The sequence below is a fragment of the Caloenas nicobarica genome, chromosome 6, assembly GCF_036013445.1.
Source record: "Caloenas nicobarica isolate bCalNic1 chromosome 6, bCalNic1.hap1, whole genome shotgun sequence".
Classification (NCBI taxonomy): Eukaryota; Metazoa; Chordata; class Aves; order Columbiformes; family Columbidae; genus Caloenas; species Caloenas nicobarica.
In genome coordinates this window covers 5,732,763-5,754,458 of record NC_088250.1, presented here as the reverse complement: position 1 = coordinate 5,754,458, position 21,696 = coordinate 5,732,763, and the positions used below count along the sequence as shown (strand labels likewise).

Here is a 21,696-nt window from a genome sequence, read left to right as displayed (position 1 = left end):
GTTCCATTTGGATGTCAGGCTCCAGCGGAGCGAGTTGAGAGGCTGAAAGACAGGAGGAGGTTTGACTCATGGAGCAAGCGGTGGGACTATTGGAGCAGGGGCTCTGTGCCCTTGGTGTCTGTGACACACCTGCTTGTTGAAAAGAGCTTTCAGGGCATAGGAAAAGAACAGTAACTTCAAGAAGCTTTGGGAAGGGAGGAGAGCTCTTTATATAGAAATGCTGAGTAAATGCGAGCCCTTGTAGGCAGGGATGTATCTGTGTTCTGTGGCCACTCACATACCCAAGCCCTCAGAGTGGAGAATAGGTACTTATGTGCAGGGATCACGGAACGGAGGGAGCTGGACACCCGTGTGTCCATGCTGGCTGTGCCCTGTCAGCCTCTGTCCGAGCTGGTGGTTGGGTAGAAAGACTTTGGTCTGACCTACTGTGTCTGTTTTTATTGAGTCAGAGCTTGACAAACGGGCTTCGGTGTTGCTGATCATCAGAGACCTAAGCTTGTTGTTTGATGCTTGCAAAAATAATAATTAAAAAAAATGGGTAAAGTACCCCTGTGGGAACAGACCGCTAAAAGGTAGAAGCATGGCCTCACCAAATATTTCGGATAGAGTGTGTTGGTGTGCATGGCTGCTGTGTGTCTCGCATGATTACTGTTCCCTCCAGCAACTAGAAGTAGATGGTCGATGTTGCATTGAAATGGCAGGTGTAGGAATGTCAGTAGATGACTTCTTAACCATTTCTTCTTGCTGCCCTGGGTCAGGAATTGAGCCTCAAGATAATGCAGGATATTTGTCCAGTTTGGAAAGCAACAGTTTTTTTATTTGTATTTATTTGAAAATAGGAAGATTATCCACACAGCAACAAGGATTACCATTTTTTCCTGATTGATACAAAAGTCAGCTTTACAGAAATACTTTTGCTTATTGTACAGATTTTTTTTTTTTTCCTCCAACTGATGATATGCTTGTTAAAAAGCCTGGTTAGCTGGCATATCAAATATACAAAGGTGTTGCATCATGTTTACATAAAACCTGGGAATAATAATAGATACAACTCTTAAATTTGAGAAGATATTTTTAATTGCATGTTTTTCAGTTTGTAAAATCATATTTAAAATCTTATTCAAATTCCGTAAAACAGTTAATATGTGTTATTTCATTGTAGGAAAAAGATGAAGTTATGTTTGACTTGACAACTCACAATATAAATCAAAAAACTCAGATGAAGCAATCACAAGAAAATATCTTGCCTCAGGAACTGGACGTGATCAACAACTCTGAGGACAAGCAAGATCTGAAAAAGCATTGCCAGCAAATGTTGGAAATTCATCAAACTCCAGATTCTCCAAAACACAATTTGAACATAGGTAAAGAAACTTCCAAAGGCTTCCAGAATTCCATTGCAGACGTGGCTTCATGGGGCTCACCTGAGATTGTGAGAAAGCAAGATACAAGCATGGAACTTCAACCGGTGCTTCATCTGACACCTTTTTCGGAAGGTGAAAGCACAGATTTTGAAGTTATGCACACCAGGTCATCCATGCAAGACAACAATTCCATATTGCTGGGATATTCTAACCTGTATGAAAATGCCAGTGAGGAAGCAGCAGTGGGAGCAGGCAGAAAATCTCCAGCTTTCTCTGAAAGTACCTACTCTGTTGATGATGACCAAGATATGGAGAAGAAGATTTTGGTATGTGATATTTTGTGTCGGATTTAAATCTAATTAAACAAGACTGCTCAGCTCTGCCCCCCTCAGATCATTGTAGCAGAAATTTACACGCCGAGAGGGGAAGGTCCAGTCACGTTCTGAATGTGGGATTGCTTGTTCCTCCCTCACTGTCAGATAGCAGAGCAAATTCTGTATTAAAACACTGCTTACCACTGCTTCTAATATTTGAAAACAATCTTCTAAACCCTAAAATTGAACAATAAGCTGCTTACAGTAGGCTTTGTGTCCTGCACATCTATGTGCTGCTGATGTGGTGCCAGTAAAAATACGGGTGTTGCTCTTGTGCTCTTGGAAGATTTGTTGAGAGAACTGTTCAAATCCTGGTGCTTTGGTAGTGATGCTACATGGAAGTAACCGATAAATTTGTGATAATGCTTCATGTGCAAGTAACTGAGCTGAAACTGGTAAAACTTTTTTGCTACCACAGTACTCAACTTACTGTAACAGTTCTCCACTTATGAGTATCTATTGTTGAGTGTTAGAAGAGACTGTTTAAAACTCGGAGAATAGAGGGTTTTATTTTTAAAGGAAATATTTTTGATATTTGTGTCTATATCATTTCACAGGAAGTCTGTACTTCAGAAAATTAATCTTCAGTTGTATATTTTGTGCCTTGCTCTTGAAGAGCAATTCATTATAAATATCTGTCCGTTTCTTAAGACTATTGAAAGGGAGAAAAAAATGAGATGGAATGAGTAGTAACTAAGTTGTTATAAATGCAGACAACTCTACAGCTGGATTCAAATAACTAATGTGAAAAATTATTTTCAAGCAGATGAGAGAAGCTGATAATCTCACTTTAACCCCTTCTGATTTACAAGATGATGTAAGATCAAGAGCATCTGCCGCAGATGCAATGAGCGATGGATGTGGCAGCAGTAAGTTTAACTTTGTAGATTCATTTTACCTTTTGTTAACTTCAGTATAAAAATATTATAACGTTTCTTCTTTCTCCCATTTTCTTTTACTGTAGATCTTTCATATGAAAGCAAATGCCTTTGTCAGGTGGTACTTTCTTAGAAAGACTTGTATATTTGCGCTAGTGGAAGTCTGCTTTTAGCTTTTCATCTTTATATGGGGTTTTAGTGAGTCCTGACTTAACTGCAACGCTTTCTCTGGTGCTAAAGGCAACTTAAAACCTTTCTACTTGTTTAAGTTAGATGAGATCTCAACCAACTAACTTCAGCGGACCCTGCATTCACGCTAGCAGAAGAAATCGTGGCTGTTTTGAAAGCGGTTATGCCGATTTCAAGTTCTTTTCATCTTCGTAACACTTGAGGTCTGAGGGGGCTGTCTTTTTCTTCAGATACCAGCTCAAATTTGGCAGCTAAATTACAGCAGGAGCTACAAACATCAGACCACTTAGATGCCAGTTTCATGGCTTATCTGCAGTACTGTGGAATGTTTCCAGATGTTATGGAATCAACGAGAGAAAAGGATATACTTTCACCACAGCTGAAGGTAATACATGGTTAATATAAGCATACCAGCAAATTAAAACTGAAATGGCAAAAATGAAATACTAATATAAAATATTTAGCTGGTACCTTTACAGTGTAAACTGTTCTGTAGTGGTTTAAACTTCAAGTTGATTGCAGTTCTTGAGTCATTTTTTGCGTATCTCATGTGACAAATTTACTGACATTTGTCTTGCTTGTACTTGCTAGAATTGAAAAAGTTTTGCCAGGACGGGACTGATGATGTTCCAGAATGTGGCGGTACAAGAACTGATTGACCTGATCTATGGGTTTCTCTTGGAGGCTTTACAGAAAGCTGTTTCATAAATAAGCATAGTTAGGTGACATAATGCTCCCCTCTCTATTGTTATCATTCTGATATGCTGGGGAGCTGTGGAAACACCACTGCAAGGAGTGGAGGGATCTTTCAGAGTCAGTTCAAGGAACAGGAAGAATATACAGAACACTGAGCAGTGATTTGCTCTTGAAATAATCGCTATTTTGATTTCGGTGACAGAAAAGCAACCCAAGTTGCTTCAAAAGTTGAGTCAGTCATAAAAATGCAAAGAAAGACTATCAAGAGTTAAAGAAAAGCATTCTGTGGTGTTGTTGGAGTGAGTAGCAATGAGGAACAGCTCCACATCGAGGCTGGGATGTTTCTGATGAGATACACGGAGAAAAGGACTTAAATCTCCAGTGACCTTCCTTGAAAAGCAACCAGGAAACATCTGTGCATGATGTAATAGTTTGTGAACAGGGAATTTATTTAAAAGAGTTTATTTTGCCTGACAATGTCAGAGGAAACTATTTCCACTGTGTAAATTATTAAGACTGATTGTTTTGGGAGATGTTATTTGTACATAATCTGCTAAATTAAGCCAAGGTTGTCTAAATACGTAATTCAATTTTCTGGCATCACTGGGCTTTAGTAACATGCCTTCAGACTTTAATAGAATTTAATTTATTCCCACGAAAGTTAGCTGAATAGTTCAGAAACGACAAAGTACGGTCCTTCGGCTTAACTGCATATTAGCACGTTGATGTACGCAGCAATAAGATATGCTGGCCAAGGCTGCCATTTGTGTTTAATGTTGCGAATACGGGAGTTAAGAATACAGTAGCCACTGTATTCTTAAATATTGACCTTGCTTGTTAGGTGATATTACTTTTGTCGTCTAGTGCTATCCCATCACACTCTTGCACTGTCAGGAAGCTGATGCCTGTTTCCTAATATTATGGTTTTTTGGTGGTTGGTTTTTTTTTTCCTTCTCAGACTGTGCTGAAGATGGTGTATGAAGAGAGCCGCAAAATATTGGCATTGTCAGAACATCCCTTTGGCTTTAGAGAGTTGAAAAATGTTCATCAGAGCAGAGCAGCGATGGAGGGATGGCAGAAGGAGGGCCTAGCCTTGCTGGATGCCATACAGTCGCTGAAAGATTACCTGAGCAAGGTGGCAGATAGAGGAGACAAGGTATGGCAATCAAAATATCCTTTAAAACAAGCTAACCCGTTTTTTATATATAAATGTATATTGCTTTGTAGTTTGTGTGTGTGTATATATATATATAAAAAAGTATGAGGGGCAAGTGACTCTGAGATTTGAATAGGCCTCTTCAAACACCTTTGGCGTGCTTAAATTAACAGGTATATTCTTAGACGGTAAATATATGAAAGACAATGGATTAGAGATTGTCAGAGATGCTGTTTTTAAAAATGTATATATGTGTGTATATATATTTTTTTTTAACAGGAACATTCAGGTATTGCTGCTGACTGGAGAGGAGAACTACTGCAAGCAGTACAGAGCATTTTTGAGAAGGAGAGAAATGTGTTGCAAATTGACTTGAAGTCTCACTTCTCCAATACTGGGTCTGGTGATGAAGCTTCGTTAGTGGAAAAACTGGAATATATCATGAAACAACAAGTAAGAAAACCTCTTAATGTTATGCTCATATATCAGTTCATCTATTCCCCCATATTTTTTAAGGTTTTTATAGTTTTACTACTTCTGTTGTTAAATCTTATCGTGTGCATTAATCCAGATGGAGTGGGATCAGTAAGCTTTTATAGTCTATGTTTTGGTACAATTTTTCTCGAACTTTTTATATCGTGCTACAAAACCTGTGGATTGTTTTAGCTAGCATTCAGAAAAATAGTGACCTGGAGATCGTGATAGTGAAAAGGAAATATTTGATAAAAAGGAGAAGGGAAGAATTCCATGTAGAGCTTCACAGACTTCTCGTGCAAAGGGTACATATTGAGCTAACTCAATATCTGCTTGGGATTTTTTACTGATAATATTTAGTATTTAGGTTCAGACCAGATGATGGCTTGTTGTAACTATGATGTATAAACTATTATTAATAACTATTACTCTATTTGGAATCTAGTGAAGTGAGGTTTTTCTTTACTTAATATCAACATGAAGAATTAACTTAGTCATTTGAAGTTCCCTCTGTATAGAACTTGTACTTCAAGGGTTTCTCAAGAGTTTGTCTTTGTAGAAAATATGGGAATAGCCTTGCAGATTTAACAGGACTTGGCTCATTTTTCAGGAGGAACAGAAGCAGATGATTGTAGAGCACCTTTTCTCCTCAGACCGGAACAGTTTGCTCTGTGAAATACAAGACCTCCGAGCTCAGCTACGTATGACGCACCTTCAGAACCAGGAGAAGCTGCAGCAGTTGCAGGAAACCCTCACCAAGGCAGAAGATCATGGGAGCAAACAAGAACATCACCTTCGGAGGAAAGGTAGTAATTGCTGAGTTCTTGTTTCCTGCTCTTTTATGTCAGTTCTTTCCTTTTTCGCCTAGAAGATAAAACAAAAAAAAAGATGGTTTTGCAAAGAAGCAGATGCTGTACAATTCTTCAGTTTTACTAATGCTCTCAGGTTTCCTACAATTTTAGCAGAGGAAGGAATTCTTCTTTCTAATATGAGTAGTTAAAAAAAATCTGAAAAGCAAAGATAAGCTTTAAAATAACCCAAAGCAACAGAACTGAAGGGTGACTATTACATAGTGTACGCATGTAGCAAACCCATGAACAACAGTAAAATACCTTTGGTTTTCTTTATGCATATATTCGCTAGTAAATGGGTGGATTTGCTTAATGAAGTTTAGAATCCATTAGTAATGGGTTGCTCACAATATATCAGAGTAGCTCATATAGTCTCGCCAGCTTTCCTGTTCTTCTCACTTTGCCTGGTAGTTAGAGACGTTTCTTCACCCTGGGGATCCCGAAGCAGAGACTTGGGCATGAATTTCAGAAAGTCCTTTAGCAGCAGAGCCAGTATAGAGAGAGAGACCAGCTCTCTGTATGTGCATCTCTCTGCTGATTCATGTTGGAAAATAAATGAATTCTCCAGACAAAACCACTTTAACACAGCTGATTTTTTTTCCTCAACTTGAACCAGTGTAACTGATAACATATTGTCAAATTCTCTGTAATACAAACAACTGTTAACATTTTCTTATCCCAGTTGAATTATTAGAATATAAGCTTCAGCAGGAGAAATCTGTTGTAAGTGACTTGCACAGCACCCTGGCTGAGGAGCAGAAGAGAGCTTCTGAAACATGTGATCTCCTGAATCAAGAAAAAACAGCCCTGAAAGCAGAGTTTTATGAAAGTAAGCAAGAGAATGAAAGGCTGCAGAAATCTGTGGAAAAGCTTCAGAAGGAAATAAACCAGTTACGGTGAGGAGTAGATTTATTCTTTTATTTATCAGCAGGTCTGAAGGAGCTTTATACTCATTGGATCCACAAATGGCTCGGCACTTGGAAACGCAAGGAGGAAAACTAACCTCTGTCTCTCTTCACAGATATGTTCATTTTTCTTTACTAACTGCCTAAACTTATCTGATCTTCTGTCCAGATTTGCATATTTACCTTTTCTGTAGCCTTGACTGAGAAGATTGTGGAAACAAGTGCATGTTGTACCGGCGTACTAAAAGAGCACAAGACTGGCTCATTGTGTCCTTGATGTACCCCACTCCTGCAGCTTTTGTCTTAGTCTTTTGGTTCTTACTTCTGTTTGCCTGATGTCTTTTGTGTATTTTTTTTTTTCTTCCCCCCCTCCTTATTCTTAGTGTATGCCTATGTTTTTCTTCCCTCTAACAGGATAACAGTTTGCTGTGCTAGGACAGATGACTTCTCCTAAATAGAGCAATTCTAGATTTGCTTGCAGGGAGATAAATCTTTCAGATGCTAAATAGCTGTGGCTTGAAAACTGACCCTCTTTAGAAAGGGCAGGGGCCATCTTAAAGAAACAAGTCAATAGACCAACTCACAAAAACTAGCCCAAAATGTCTCCGGTTCTGGGGATGGATGTTCTGTTCTGATCACAGATGTGTCGTTTTGAACTTTGCAGTTTCGCATTGGAAAAAAAAGAAAAAGATTTGACAGCTGCACTTGAAGACTTGCAGACTGCACATCTGAAGGAAACGGAGCTACGAGGTTTATTTGAGGAACAGCAGCTTCAGCATAAGAAAGCAGGAGATGAAAAGACAAAGGCCTTGGAGGTAAAACCCTGCATCTCAGTGCTTCAGTTAACTTCATGCACCAAGGGAGGTGAACTAACAAGTTATTTTTGCAGTACTTATTATGTTCAATGTTTTTTGTTTAATAACTATTTAAAAGCCCTCAAACTTCTACTGAATGTCCGTAGCATTTATTTTGGTTTTTATTTTGTTAGCCTCCTCAATTGCACATGCCGAAATAAGCAAAAGTTGTTTGTTTTGTTTTGGTTTTGTATCTTCTTAGTGTGTTTGGAGCCTTACCTTTCTGCAATTACATTATTTGGGTCAGTTTTCTGCTGCCCTTGGTCTGTGGGGAGAGCCAGATTCTACAATTGTGCAACTGCACCTGTTATTTCAGAGCAAACGTGCTGTGAGGATGTGATGTGTATGATCAACTGAGATTAGAAAGCAAGCAACCCAATGATACACATGCTTGGCAGAGAGTAACTGAAGCCTTTCCAATTTAACATGTGCTTTTGGAGGTTAACCAAAGTCTTTTTTTGTTCCTTTTCTTCTAAATTGAGCAGAAAGCAAATGAACAACTTTTTCTCTGATACTGTAACAGCAATGACTGTTCTTGTAAAAGGCCTACGGCGGCTGGAAAAAGAGGGAGATTTAACATTAGCCTTTTTATAAACTTGAAAACCATAACCAAACGGTAACAGGTAACTCTCAAAACGGACCTAGGGATGGATTATTTTTATCAGTCTGTACTGTCTGTTTTAAAGAAACAGGCTGTAAAATCCAGAGGTTTTACATCTACTCTTACTGCTTACACTTTTGGTTCTTTTTAAATCAACACGGGTTGATTTAGACAAACACAAGAGGGAAATATTTCACGATGAGAACATTCAGCCATTGGAATAATCTCCTCAGGGAAGTGGTGGGTTCCCCAACATGGGACACGTAAGATTCATCTGGACAGGGTGCTGGGCCATCTTGTCTAGATTGTGCTTTTGCCAAGAAAGGTTGGACCAGGTGATGCTTGAGGTCCCTTCCAGCCTGGTGTTCTATGATTCTGTGAGTTCTGCTTTAGATGTCACTTATGAAGGTGATTGAATGATGTGAAGAATAACCATTTTCCTAATGAGGGTCTTACTAATTGAATTTAAAAAGAATGTATTGGAAGATATTTTAACATGACAATCTCTGGTTTTGTTACTTGGTGTCATGTTGCTCACAACCATGCTTCTGACACTTGTAGTTAGACAATTAAACTTGTAATTTTCAATTTAACCTTTTCAATACTTGAACTACTCTAGTTCAATCTTGAATTTCTTCCTGGATAAAACAGGAGGTTGAGAATCGCTAATTGCCAGCCTGCCCCATATATGAGTGTTTGTGCTGGACTATTAATATGTGTTTTCTCCTTTTGAACAGGAGCTGCAGGCTGCTCTGGAGTTGCAGTTGGTGCAGAACAGCCAGCTCTCCGTATCCTTGGAGCACGAGCAAACGGTAAATGACAATCTCCGCAAGGAACTGCAGATCGAGCACTCCCGCTGTGAAGCATTGCTGTCCCAGGAAAAGACCAAACTGTTGGAGCTCCAGAGAAATTTGGACGCTGAGAAAAATCGTTCGCTGGAGCTCCTGAATTCCTTGAATCACGAACGTGTTTTGACAGAACAGTTGAGCATGAGAGTGAAAGAAGGTGCTTCTTGTCAGCATAGGGAGTCGCTGCTGGAACAAGCCTTTGTTCGAGAGCTCCAAGCCCAGCTGGAAGAGGAGAGGTCCCGAACTATAGAGCTAGCTGCTGTTATTGAGAAAATGCACCAGAAGGCCATTCGTTCCCAAAGGCAGCTAGAGGCCGAAGTGCAGCTGTGCTGCGAAGAAACCCAGAAGGAGAGAGAGGCCAGTGACAAATTGCGAGCGACGCTGGAATCTCTTCAGGGTCAAAAGCAAGAGGTAATCCAGTCCCTGGAGGCCCAGAAGGAAAGGGAGGCGAAGCTGAAAGCCGACTGGGAACAACTGCAGTTGCTCGTCAAGACAATGAAAGAGCAAGATAAAAACAAGAAAGAGGAAAAGGAGAGAGAGCGAAGACAGCAGCACCAAGCAGAGCTAGAGAAGCAGAAGGAGTGGCAGAGAGATCAGGAAAGACTGGTGAGAATGTGTCTGCAAGCCTTGCCTTACATTGGAATAGCCACCAGCTGGGATTTAACCCTGTGGATGGCGTTATTTAACTGAAATGTTTCCTTCCCTTGAACAAAGAATTCTGAAAAATGCATTAGATGAGCTCTCTTCCTGCATTTCTCACACACAGCTGTTTTCAGGGGTTGGTGTCTGGATTTATTGTTGCCAGAAGTTGATCTTCACATCCCTGCCTGTGCTGGGAATTGCTGGTTGTTAATGGATGGAGAAGAATACGGCTTAAACAGAGATGGAACTGAACTAGGTTTCATGTCATTGCCCTTATTTTGAGCTAGGTTCCTAATTATGGTTTGTGATAGTATCGGTTTCACCCTTCTTGTCTCTCAGCTCCGTCACTTTCATTAGAGGAGGATGGAGGCTTTGCAGGCCCTCTGGAGACTTTTCAGTCACCACGTCTGGAAACAGATGGAGAAAATGCCTGCTCCCGTGTCATTAAATGGCTTCCTGGTGGTCCTGTGTCATGAGGGCACCCCAAAAATCAGTTTAGGCAGGTGATAAGCTCCAAACAGGCTTTATTCTAACCAGAACTGTTAGTGGAGAACCACGCAGAAGTGGGGTTTATCCACTGCAGTCCTACTGCTCCAAGGAAGGCCAACTCAATGGGAGTCTCCAGTGAGGTCCATTTATAATCTAAGTTGAAGCTGAGCTGTAATCATTTATGGGAGCGTTCTAGAAACTTCTCTGAACCAAGGTGTTTCATTGGTGAATGGCCTTGTCTGTTGGCCAAGAGACATGTGCATGACCATACTGGTCTATCAGACTGGAAGTTTCTGGTGCTTTCGGGATGGGAGGAGTGCATCTGCCCCTATAAAATGGTCTGTGAGTTAAGGAACACTGAGTTGGATGTGCTTAGGTGTCACGCTTGTATTTGCAGTCTGTGTATGTGTGTGTATTAAACAAACAAAAAACCACTTATATGTGAGTATGTATACATATGTGTGTATCTGTGTATAAGATGCAATTAACTACTACTTATTCTGTTCAAATAGCAAAACTTGGAACAGCAACACCAGAGGGATGCACAAAGAATTAAAGAGCTGCAGGAAATACTGGCAGTATTAGAAGAAAGAGAAAGAAATCGCCTATCTCCAAAGCGTCAGCAAGAACCGTTGTGTACCTTAAACAAAGATCAAAATGCCAAACAGGCCACGACGAAAGAAAGTGAAAAATCACATTTGCAACAGCAGCAACAACAGCTGGAGAAGATAAGACAGCAGTTGCTTTTTGTAGCTGTGCACCTGAATGAGTTCGTATATAAAACTGTAGATAAGTGAGTGGTTGTTCATAAAATAGTTTTCTTTATCATCCTTTCCATCCTATGGGAAAGCATCAATTGGCAGTTTGGCAATTGCAGAAGGCTAATTAGAGAGGAATCAAAAAACAGGTTAATCAACACACCTTCAGGATTAGAATGGGAAACTCCATTGAGCATGGCAGAGAAAAACGAGGTGTCAGGAATGAGTGGCCAAAGAGCAGTAATTTCTTATTTCTTTGGCAGCAGAGTAAAATACTAGTGATGTTTTGCTGCAGCCTGAATTTGCATGGTAGAATTTCAGACTGGTATAAAATACAGAGTTCTGAATAAATGCTGTGTGGCACTATTTAGAAATTCTACTCTTAAAAATTAACAAAACTTGCTAATTCCTGTGTGTATTCATAGTATTTTGTGTGATGAATAATCCATAAGTACAGCCTCAAAATGTAAAGGTCATCCAGTGGGGAGAAGGTATCAAATGTACATTAACATTACTATAAATCAACCTGATGTTAAAAAAAGTATTTCTGTTTTACAGAACAGTTAACGTTTGGTCTGCATCAAATGATGAAGCTGTAGCCTCTTTACTGCAGACGTTAAAGGAACTAAAATCAGATTTATTGTCTACTCCTGCATCTCAGGTAAGAAAAACAGCATATATTTGTCAATTATCAGTAAAGTTGTTCTGTATACTTTGGGTTGCAGTACACATATAAGTTGATTTTTGTTGTTGTTGTTGCTGTTTGTTTAATTTTTGATTTTCCCCCCTCCACTTCCCTGTTTGGTAAAACATTCTGAGGAAAAATGTGTTTTGCCTTGGGGATGGAAAAAGGACATACTCTTGTACTCGCACTGTCATTATATTAACATATTTTAGTATCAGACTCTGGCTTTTTTGTTGTGTTGCAGTCTGCTTCTGCCACCCTGGAATGTGTTGCTGCTGCTTCTCTGTGCATCCAAAGACAGTTGGTTTTGAGCAAATTGTAAAGTAACTTTCGAGAAGCGCAATAGAGGTTTGTTAGTGTTTTGACTGATGTTTGCAGTGTTGCAAATACTATTTGATACAAGTCTGAGGATTATCAAAGACTGAGCTCGGGTCTATTGATACCAAGTACATAGCTTTTAGATTCCATCTCACTCACCAGGTAACTTTGCCCTGTCGTTTCCATCTCTCTCTCATAATAAAGAGATCTTCACATTGCAGCTCTTTCAGACAAATTTGGGGGATTTAGGGCTAAGTCTTGGCTCTTTTTGATTCAGCCTCTCTCTGCTTGATAGCAGATCCACAGCAAACACTCCTTTAAGAAAGAGTTCAGACTGTCTGGCAGGTGAAGAGGCTTTGGTAACTTCTGCTGTTCTCCTGTGCTCTGCAATATAACTCACGATATGTGACAGGTTGGCCAGGCATGATGCAAACTCTCCTTGTGTCTAAGTGCTTACAAAGGACAGTAAATATTTTCCTTCTGTTGCCTGTGCAACCACTTAGGTGGTTGCCAAATGGATCATCTCCAGCCGTCAGGAGGAGGATGTGACCTCCTCCCAGGTAGGTGTTACTGTGGTTAAACCTTCCTCTCCCAAAGCTTTAGGTCTCTCCACTGTGGACAAAATGCTTAGAAAGCCTGTGGGGGAACCAGATGACCTTATGGCTCTATTTAAATCTGACTTAGCAGAACTCCCTCCAGAGCTGAGCTATTATTCTGGCTCAGCTCCCTCCAAGTTATTACGCTACTGGAAAAAAAAAAAAAAAAAGCTTGGGTTGTTTGTTTTCCCTCTGATGCCATTAGGTCTTCTGTGTTAGGAACTCTGTTGCAAATGCTTTTCACAACTTCTAGTTTTTCCAGGCTCTCATTACCATCAATTAGCAGCCCTCTGAACATTAAGCCAGTGAATGCCATGCAGAATAGCAGCTCCTCTCCTGTTGGACCAGACTTTGCAATTGCCTCCTCCAGGGACTGTGACCACACTAAAATAAAGAGACTGAAGTGGTTTGACTTACATTTTATTTAACAAAAAACGAGTTTAGTGGAGCTCTATAAAGAGATATGCCTTTCTATAGCTTACAGAGTGAAAACTCTAGCTTGATATCCTTTTCTTCCATGAACACAAACATCCCTCCTCTCTGCCCTCTTTTCAGGCTTTGATTTTTTTTTTTTTTTTTTTCCAGAATTGCCTTTCGTTTCAGGCTCCTCCCTGAATTTCTCCTTCCTTTAAGGTGCTGAACCACATGCTCTGGAGATCGAAGGAATTTACTGCTATTACCTTCTTGAGTTGCGATAAATTGGGGACTATTAGACTGGGAAACTGTCAAAATGCCAAAATGAAAAATCTGTGTGAAAATAAATGTGGAGTCAGTCAATCAAATGCCAATTGGTGCAGCAGAAATCAAGTGGGTAGATGGATCTCGGATGTTATGAGTATCTGTTACTGCCTTCAAATTGAGCTTTTGCAGGTCTGTAAAATGCCTGGGATGGTGGGACCATAGTCCTCACCTTATGTCTGTGAATTAGATAATAAATACAGGACAAGAGCTTAATTTGTACAGAAATAAATACCTAATTTCAAAACAATACTGAAGGTAGTATTGGATTCTTGAATAATTTTTTAAAATTTGTTTTAAATTTGCCAAGAAGCAGAGCGCCTTTGCTTTCAGAAGTTTTAAAGGAGTTGCAAAGTCAGAAGGGAGGTGGATGATGTGCCGTGAAGGTACGGATAGCATTGGAATCCCTCTTTGTTGCTGTAGATATTGCAGGCAGCAAAAACACTTGGATGGCTGTGATTTATTAAGCTTTATTATAGAAGATTTTTTTACTTGCCAGGTTGTGCTCTTCATAGGAGAGAAACGTAAATGGCACGTGCTAGTGTATTAAGGTGTTCATAAGAAATTACTCCTGAAAAAGTTCCAAATCCTAATAAGGTTGTACTTAAATAAGTTGCTAGGAGAAATTTGGGTCAGTGGTGCGTACTGGCTCCTCTGATGCCCTGATTTTATTTCAAGGGATAAAACATGAACTGCCTCAAAAAAATATCTTTTGTTTCTTCGTGGTCTGCTAGATCACACACTGATGTAACCGTTGACCATTAAATTGATAATTGATCTGAAGAGGGATCTGAAGGCAGAACTTCCACACAGAATTGGACCTGGAGTTGACTCTCATTCCTACAAGAGAGAACTTCCCACGAAACTGAATTTCTATTAATTGAATGTGATTTTTTCAGAATTTACTTCTGTAGATGCTTCACAACATGGTTTCGTGCAGGCATGTATGTACACAGACATCTTTCTTCACAGTTCCTGTGCTGCCTGTGGATGTGGAATGAAGCCAGATGATCTGTTTCCTTTTCCAAGTATTTGGGAGACTCTCTTGTTATTAAAGGGAACAAGATTCCTGTAAAGCTGATCAGACAGATCTGCAGAGGAGGGGTAGCTTGATTAAAAATTAATTTGATACATCTTAAGAAGGGCTGCTTGTGTGTTTCAGTTCCCCATCCTCCCGTTTAACACTGAATGCCATTGCTGATTTTCAGGCTTCTTATTTTTATGTATTGGTTTGTCCATAAATTTAGGTTCTTATGCAGTTTGAGATGTTTGGCAGTGGAAGTAATGTGCAAAAACGGTCACAGCTCACTTCCTTTGGGTTACTTGTTTAGATCAGATCTACAGATGATACCGACTCTGTTCACGAACTGGAGAGAGACGCTTGGCAGCGAGAGAGAAACATTTTGCAGAACGCACTGAAACAGGCTGAATCTGAACTGGCTAAAGCGACTGCAGAAATTGAAAACAAACCGGTGGGAGAAACTTCCAGTCCGAAGGTAAAACTGATTGTGCTGGTGTGGAGCTTGATGAACGAGTGATGCCACACGCCTTAGCATGTCATTTAAACCTTTGGGACTTGCCTAAGGGATTCATGCCATGTGTAGAACTGGTAATTTAGTAATTGTATTTTTTAATAAATATGATAAAACTTGCTGTTGCAGAGGAACCAGGAAGTGTACAGCTCAGATTTCTGGGGATAAAAGTATCTGTCAGATTATGGCATTTAATTTACACCGATTGCTGTAATCTTTTTTCAGTTGCTATTTTAAGAAGATGATTTTATAGATCAACAGTTCTATAAATTGCATATTAAATTAGGAACACGTTCCCCTTAGTGTCCCTCATCAGAAAAGTTCCTTTGTAACTTGTTGGTGTTAGACAGGAACTTGCACCAAAAGTAATCCAGCTCTTTGGAATCCCTTTCTACTCTTAAATGAGAGGGAGATTCAGATTTCTTGTCTAAGCATGACAATATCAAACATCCATTATTTTTAACTTTTCCCCCGATCTTAAATACTTTCTATTCCTCTGACACATTTGATTGTAATCAAGTGAGATGGGCACTCATCCCAACATGCTTTCTAGTTAATATTCATGTAAAGCAGATGTTATTTTCTTTGTTAAAAAGTTAAACTGTTCTAGAGTTTCAGGTATGACCATTTTGCTTTGAAACATTCAGGAGATGTAAGACAGTCTGACAGCCCAAACTCGGGGGCTTTTTAGCTCTGTGCAGAATTGTGCCAGCTGCCATCTGTCCACAGTGTGGACATTCGACATGAAGGCACCGTGTTTGTGGCTGGTTTTCTACACACCAACCAATAAGCAAAATTTTCTAGCCTAGCCAAGACTTCATGGACATAAAGAAATTCAGTAGTCGTGGCACAAGCCTCCATGTATGGTGTCCAAACTGCCAATGTCCTCCCGCTGCTTTGCACCAAAACTGGCCAAGTCACGGAGTCTGTTACACAAATATTTGCTCAAAATTTCATTTTAGAGGGAAAGGTACACTGCTTCTATACTTCATATTTATTAAATAGCTTTCTACAATTTTATGAAGCAAAATAGATTTTTTTTTTTTTTTTTTAGTATGCGTGCGTGACCAAGTTGTGAGAGACATTGCTGGAAAAAGCCACCAACTTCTCTGAGAGTTTCTGTAGCTAAATTGGAATTTGTTTTTCCTTTTTTTTTTTCTTTCTTTCTTTCTTTCTCCAGTTGCAGAGATTATATAGGAAGTACCTTAGAGCAGAGAGCTTTCGAAAGGCTCTAGTTTATCAGAAGAAATACCTCTTGCTGCTGCTTGGTGGATTTCAGGACTGTGAGCAAGCAACCCTCTCTCTGATAGCACGAATGGGGATCTACCCCTCACCTGCAGACCTGCAGCTTTCGGGATTGCGGTCCCGGCCTTTTACCAAGTTCAGATGTGCAGTCAGGGCAATCATCGCGGTATCAAGGTAAAGCCAAAACACTCGCTGTCTCTCAAACATGGTGTTTTCTTGGACGTTTTAAAAATTGATAGTTCCTGTGGTTTATCCTAGGTTAATATTAAGTAAAAGCTATCTCAAAAACGAATTCAAATGCGACTTGTTAGCTATAACTTTGGCCAAGCTGCTGTTTCAGAGTCAGTGCTGTTTGATGTGTCCAGAACTACAGATTTATAAAAGCTGCTTCTCTTGAGAGAGACTCAAGTGCAACGTATTTGCAAATCAGTGCACAGCAATGACAAACTGATGTCCTTCCAGGTCTGACCCTTATCTTTTTGGACTCACTGGATAGTCTGTCTAGTATCAGAACGTGATCATCTCATCAGGGATCGTTTTCCTCTCGAGTCCCATAGCCTGTGTTTCATTGAGTATGATTCTATCATACGCTGCCATTTACTGTCAGATGGATTTTGTTAGCTGCACTTGGGACAATATGCCATCTGATAACGGCTTTTGAATCCATTTAATGAAAAAAATAGCCTTAAAAGTAATAGGTGTTTCTTTCTGAGCTATTCCCTTGTCTAGCAGGAGTGATTACTAGCAAGTTTAAGACTTTTGGGAGATGGCACAGGATGTCTTCAGGCTGTTGGTTTTGATGTGGATGCTGTAACGACAGCGATAGCGAAGGACACAGGAACAGTGAGCTCCAAACTGCTCCTCTGAGGCAGGAAGAGATGCCACAGAACTCTCTGGAGTCTGGGGACAGAGGAGCAGTGCAAAACCAAGCAAACCTTTCCAACAGTCAGAGCATCGTTGCAGAGTAAAATAGGACAAGCCTTCACTCTAAAGACTGAAGAATTATTCCTTCACACCTGCAAGGATTGTTACTTACGTCGTTTAATACATTTCATGCCAACAGCAAGTTTAATATTAAAATTCAGTGTGGTTTTGCTTGTTTTAATGATTGTACAAATTAATTTTCTTACTAAGGTTAAAGTTTTTGGTGAAAAAGTGGAACAAATTTAACAGGAAGACCACACAGGGTGAAACCATTTCTCACAGCATAGGAGGTAAGTGCTTTGGACAAGTACATTGTTTTAATCATAATTTCTGTTTAGTGATGTGTTTCATTTAAAAACAAAAATACCCACAGAGGTGGCAAAATCTGTTTACTTGTTAACACAAATTTGTTTATCCATTTCCTGAACACAATGACTGAGTTTACAAGGACATTGTAAGAAATTACAATGGAAAACTTCCAGAGTTTATAATTTACAACAATGGCAAGCTGCTCCTCTTCTCCCTTTATTGCAGTTTCTCAGGCTGTGAAACTGAGTCCTGTGTTCGTAAAATACAGATGCGTTTGTAAGAATTCAAGCAAACATCTTAATGCAGGACCCAATATTGTAGAACTGTCCCATTTAATGTAATATTCCATTACTTGTGGCTTTTCAACACTCAACAAAATTCAAGTGGAATAGTGCATTTTTCATTACCTGGTACTACATAATTTTCACTGTTTCTGAGTTACTGGAAATGCTTATTTAAAAAACAAAACAAAACAAAAAATACACCACAAAACCCAAACAAACAACATCCTACATAAAACCACAGTGGTGTGGTTCCTATGAAACTTGAATCCTGAAACTCATGCTGAACTTTCTACCTCACTACCAAATAGCATCTTGGCATCCTCATTAAAAAATATTTGATTTCTTTTTGTGATTTAAAGGGCTTACAGAAGGGATTTTTCTTTTTTGATGAGAGCAAAACAACACCCTCACCCCTCAAACCTTCACCAAACCAAACCAAAAAAAAAAAACAAACTCTGCTGACTCTGAAGTTGGAGAGTGTAAGTCAACAGTAACATATAGTTAGAGCAACAAGAATTAAAATTTCTTGGAAAAAACCTATTTTGCTTGTACCAGCCATTGGAACATCCCCTGTGTGGATATAGCAGCATCTGATGAAAAAGCGAGTCTGGAGAAAGAAAAGAGTGCAAGTTCTCCATTGGCAGGAAGTAGTTTTTTGACATTAAAATGTCAAACTTCTGTTAAATCTGGTTAAAACAAACAGATTTAAAAGAAAAAAAAAAAGGCAGTTAGCAGTAGAAAGTGTATTTTAGCCTCATTTAAAACCAAACACAATTGTACTCCGCTGTCGTTCTTGTGGGTTTTATTGGTTAGGTTTATGATTGCCTGGTTTTGCATATTTTTAACTGTTTGACATTTACTGCAGCCCCTGGTGCCAGAACAGAAGTTCTGAAGGAGCAGCAGCCCCCCGCTGTGCCCCTCGGCTCTCCCCCGACCCGGGACACCGGGCTGTGCCACAGAACCAGCTCTGCCAGATTCGGGAGCCGCTCTCCCCGATCCCCTCACTGTTCACACAGCAGGTCAGTCTGCAGCCTCTGCCTGACCGGCAGCCCTTTGTTAAAATAAAACCACTTACGGGAGGAGGTACTTGAACAAGAAGATGAATTTGTTTTCTTAGACCTGGTATATGTTTTGTTTCAAGATGTTATGAGTAAAGAAAACTTCTCATTTGCTTTAAGCATGTCTGTTCTTGGACTGGGAGCATTCTCAGTGGTGTTCCCCAATTCCATTTGGACATGCTACAGGATTTACAATGGCTATGCCTGTCAGCCTTCTTTGAGGGGTAATTCTTGTTGCCTTTGCCGTCCAAGTTGGAGATTAATTTCTGAGCATCCTGTGGAAGCGGCTCCCCTACCATATGACAGCGTTGCAGTAGTATTAGCTGCCTTCAGACTCTGTGCACGCACACAGAATGGGAGGTGGAAACATCATGGGGTGTGTTCTGTTGCGTTGTGGCCAGTTCTGCACAGAAATACAACCCCAGCTACTGGTTGCTGGGTTGGATGTCACAGGTGACGTTCTCTCTACAACTACCTGCAAGGAGGTTGTAGCACAGAGGGGGTTGGTCTCTTGTCCTGAGTAGCAAGTGATGGGATGAGAGGAAATGGCCTCAAATTGTGCCAGGGGAGGTTTAGATTGGATATTAGGAAACATTTCTTCCCAGAAAGGGCTGTCGGGTATTGGAACAGGCTGCCCAGGGAAGCGGTGGAGTCACCATCCCCGGAGGAGTTTAAAAGACGTGTAGCTGAGGTTCTTAGGGATATGGGTTAGTGCCAGAGTTAGGTTATGGTTGGACTCGATGATCTTAAGGGTCTCTTCCAACCAAAATGATTCTATGATTCTATGAATAAACCCTTACTCCAAATAGCAGGATGTTTGTGCAGTGCGTCCCCTTCAATGTATATTTCTGCTAATGTCTGAAATCTGTTGTTAATGTCCAGAAAGGACACACAGTGTACCATCTAAAGGGTCTCCTTTCTCAACCTTTTCCTTCAAGTCAGTATTTTCCCTGCTGAACAGGAGAGCACGTGCCTGGATGCAGCATGTTCCTGTTCAGTCCATCTGAAGGAATGGAAGGAAGACTCTCTCTGGCTGCAGCTTTCTTATCTGAGGGACTTTCTGTTGCATATCAGTAGAGAGAGATTTATAGATAATCCATCTTTTATCAAAACATCCTTTCTTTTGACTCCCCTGTATACAAAGCTGCCCAGTCTATAACTGTTTTATATGTAATTTTGTGGCGATGGTGGTTTTTGCTGTTGCTCTAGTTTGCTTTGCACTGAATTGCTGCCTATATGAATGTAACTTTATTATATTTATTTGAGAGTATGGCATGAAAATAAGAAAATAATTTGTTTTCCTTTTTAAGATTGCATCCATCCACAAGTTCAGCTTCAGAAAAGTCACTTGTGCCTACTCAGGATCCTGAACGATCGCTAACAGAATACATCCATCGCTTGGAGGTCATCCAGCAAAGACTAGGGGGTGTGCAACCAGGTAAGAACCACCTTGTTACCCCTCACAGCTGCCAGCAGTCCAGGCTGCTTTTTGTAAGCAATATATAGGAAGACATCTTGCAACACTTAAAGCATGAAAAGAGCATCATTTTAATGAATAATTATAATTGTGGGGGCAGAGAGGAAATTAAGTATGTCTCTGAAATAAAACCTTTTTGTGAATCATAGATAAAAGTAGCCAAAGTATGGCATTTCTCAAAATAAGTTCTTAGTGAAATTCTGTAGAGATAAGGCTGAATAACTTCATGTGATTTCTGGCCTCCTCCTGCTATCAAGTCTAAATAAGCAAGGGTTGCATTCAAATCAAGTTTCATATAGAGTAAATTTGCTTTAAATTCAATGAGAACCATTGTAATAGCTGAATGGGGCTTTCTCTGCAGCACAAACTATAATACTTCCCTCTTTTATTGCTCCCTTATATTCCATAGCATATAAAAAAAAGATTGATGGAAGAGCACACGAAGGATTGTAGTGACACTCGTCTTTGCTATTTAAAACACTTCTACGTAATTTCTAGACTAAATTTACTTAGTTTAATCTTCTAGTTACTCTTCTTATATCTTCGTTATATCACACAAATTTCTTGTCCCAAGGAAGAACTTATAAACTGTCACCACGTCATCCTCAAATCATGTCCTATCAAGATACGTTTAGATGTGTTTTCCAATGTTTTGTTATATTTGAGACTTATGTCTAAACCTTCTCCAGTGTATCAGGATCTCTCAATTGTGGAAAAGGAGCTGGACCTCTGGCTGCAGTGTCATTTGTGCTGGACCAAACACAAAGAGAACTTGTTCTTTGTTTGTACGTGTAACCGTTGTGTTGCAGGGGCAGCCTCGTGCTGCCTGCCCACCGCAGGGCAGCAACACAAATTAAACAGCAATGTAACGTTTACAAAAAACAGCCGTTCCTCCAGGGCCTTTGGAGCATCTTCACCAAAGTTTGCTTCACCCAGCCAGGCCAATGTTGCTCATTCCCTGGTCTGAGCTAATACAGGCCACCAGGTCAGATGATGCCATTGATATTTTTGTTCAACCTTCACCCCTTTCGTCTGTTAGGGCTAGTTCTTTCCCCGCGTTACTTCTGGCTGCTCATCCCCACAATCCGTTTACTTCCTCGTGCTGCTTGTGGGTGCCTGTGGTCCTTGATCTCCAGGCAAGCACTGGTTACTTCCTTCCACCAGCTACCACCCCTGGCTCCCTATAATTTCAGCCAAAAGCTGGAAAGACGACCAGGTAGAGATGTAGTTGTGGCACCAGCGGAGGGCCACGTGAATTCCATCGCACGTCCACATCTTGCCTGTCTCTTTCACTAAGCGTAACTGTTGTCAGCTGCTGTTTCCCAGGCACACTTGCCCCTTGTAATTGCCCTTCAGCCTTTGCCCAAAGATGTGGGCCTTGATACTGGTTGTCCTGAGATGAGAAAAATATTGGACAGTATCTGCAAATCTTTGCCAGTCACCAGTACTCT

At 40.2% G+C, this 21,696-nt stretch overlaps 1 protein-coding gene across 12 annotated transcripts in view; it reads left to right on the top strand.

Moving 5' to 3' along the window:
* The window catches only part of PCNT (pericentrin), an 87,135-nt gene that overhangs the window by 63,838 nt on the left and 1,601 nt on the right, over positions 1 to 21,696 (top strand). For 10 of the 12 annotated variants that reach the window (XM_065638343.1, XM_065638344.1, XM_065638340.1 and 7 more), the window contains 16 exons: positions 1,163 to 1,690; positions 2,502 to 2,607; positions 3,036 to 3,190; positions 4,460 to 4,657; positions 4,937 to 5,110; positions 5,742 to 5,937; positions 6,665 to 6,878; positions 7,552 to 7,702; positions 9,080 to 9,796; positions 10,834 to 11,114; positions 11,638 to 11,740; positions 14,748 to 14,912; positions 16,129 to 16,367; positions 17,328 to 17,407; positions 18,576 to 18,729; positions 20,079 to 20,206. In XM_065638343.1, coding sequence (XP_065494415.1) covers positions 1,163 to 1,690; positions 2,502 to 2,607; positions 3,036 to 3,190; positions 4,460 to 4,657; positions 4,937 to 5,110; positions 5,742 to 5,937; positions 6,665 to 6,878; positions 7,552 to 7,702; positions 9,080 to 9,796; positions 10,834 to 11,114; positions 11,638 to 11,740; positions 14,748 to 14,912; positions 16,129 to 16,367; positions 17,328 to 17,407; positions 18,576 to 18,729; positions 20,079 to 20,206 — 3,589 coding nt within the window. The remainder of the gene's footprint in view (positions 1 to 1,162; positions 1,691 to 2,501; positions 2,608 to 3,035; positions 3,191 to 4,459; positions 4,658 to 4,936; positions 5,111 to 5,741; positions 5,938 to 6,664; positions 6,879 to 7,551; positions 7,703 to 9,079; positions 9,797 to 10,833; positions 11,115 to 11,637; positions 11,741 to 14,747; positions 14,913 to 16,128; positions 16,368 to 17,327; positions 17,408 to 18,575; positions 18,730 to 20,078; positions 20,207 to 21,696) is intronic. The other 2 variants (XM_065638347.1, XM_065638336.1) reach the window with 1 other exon arrangement.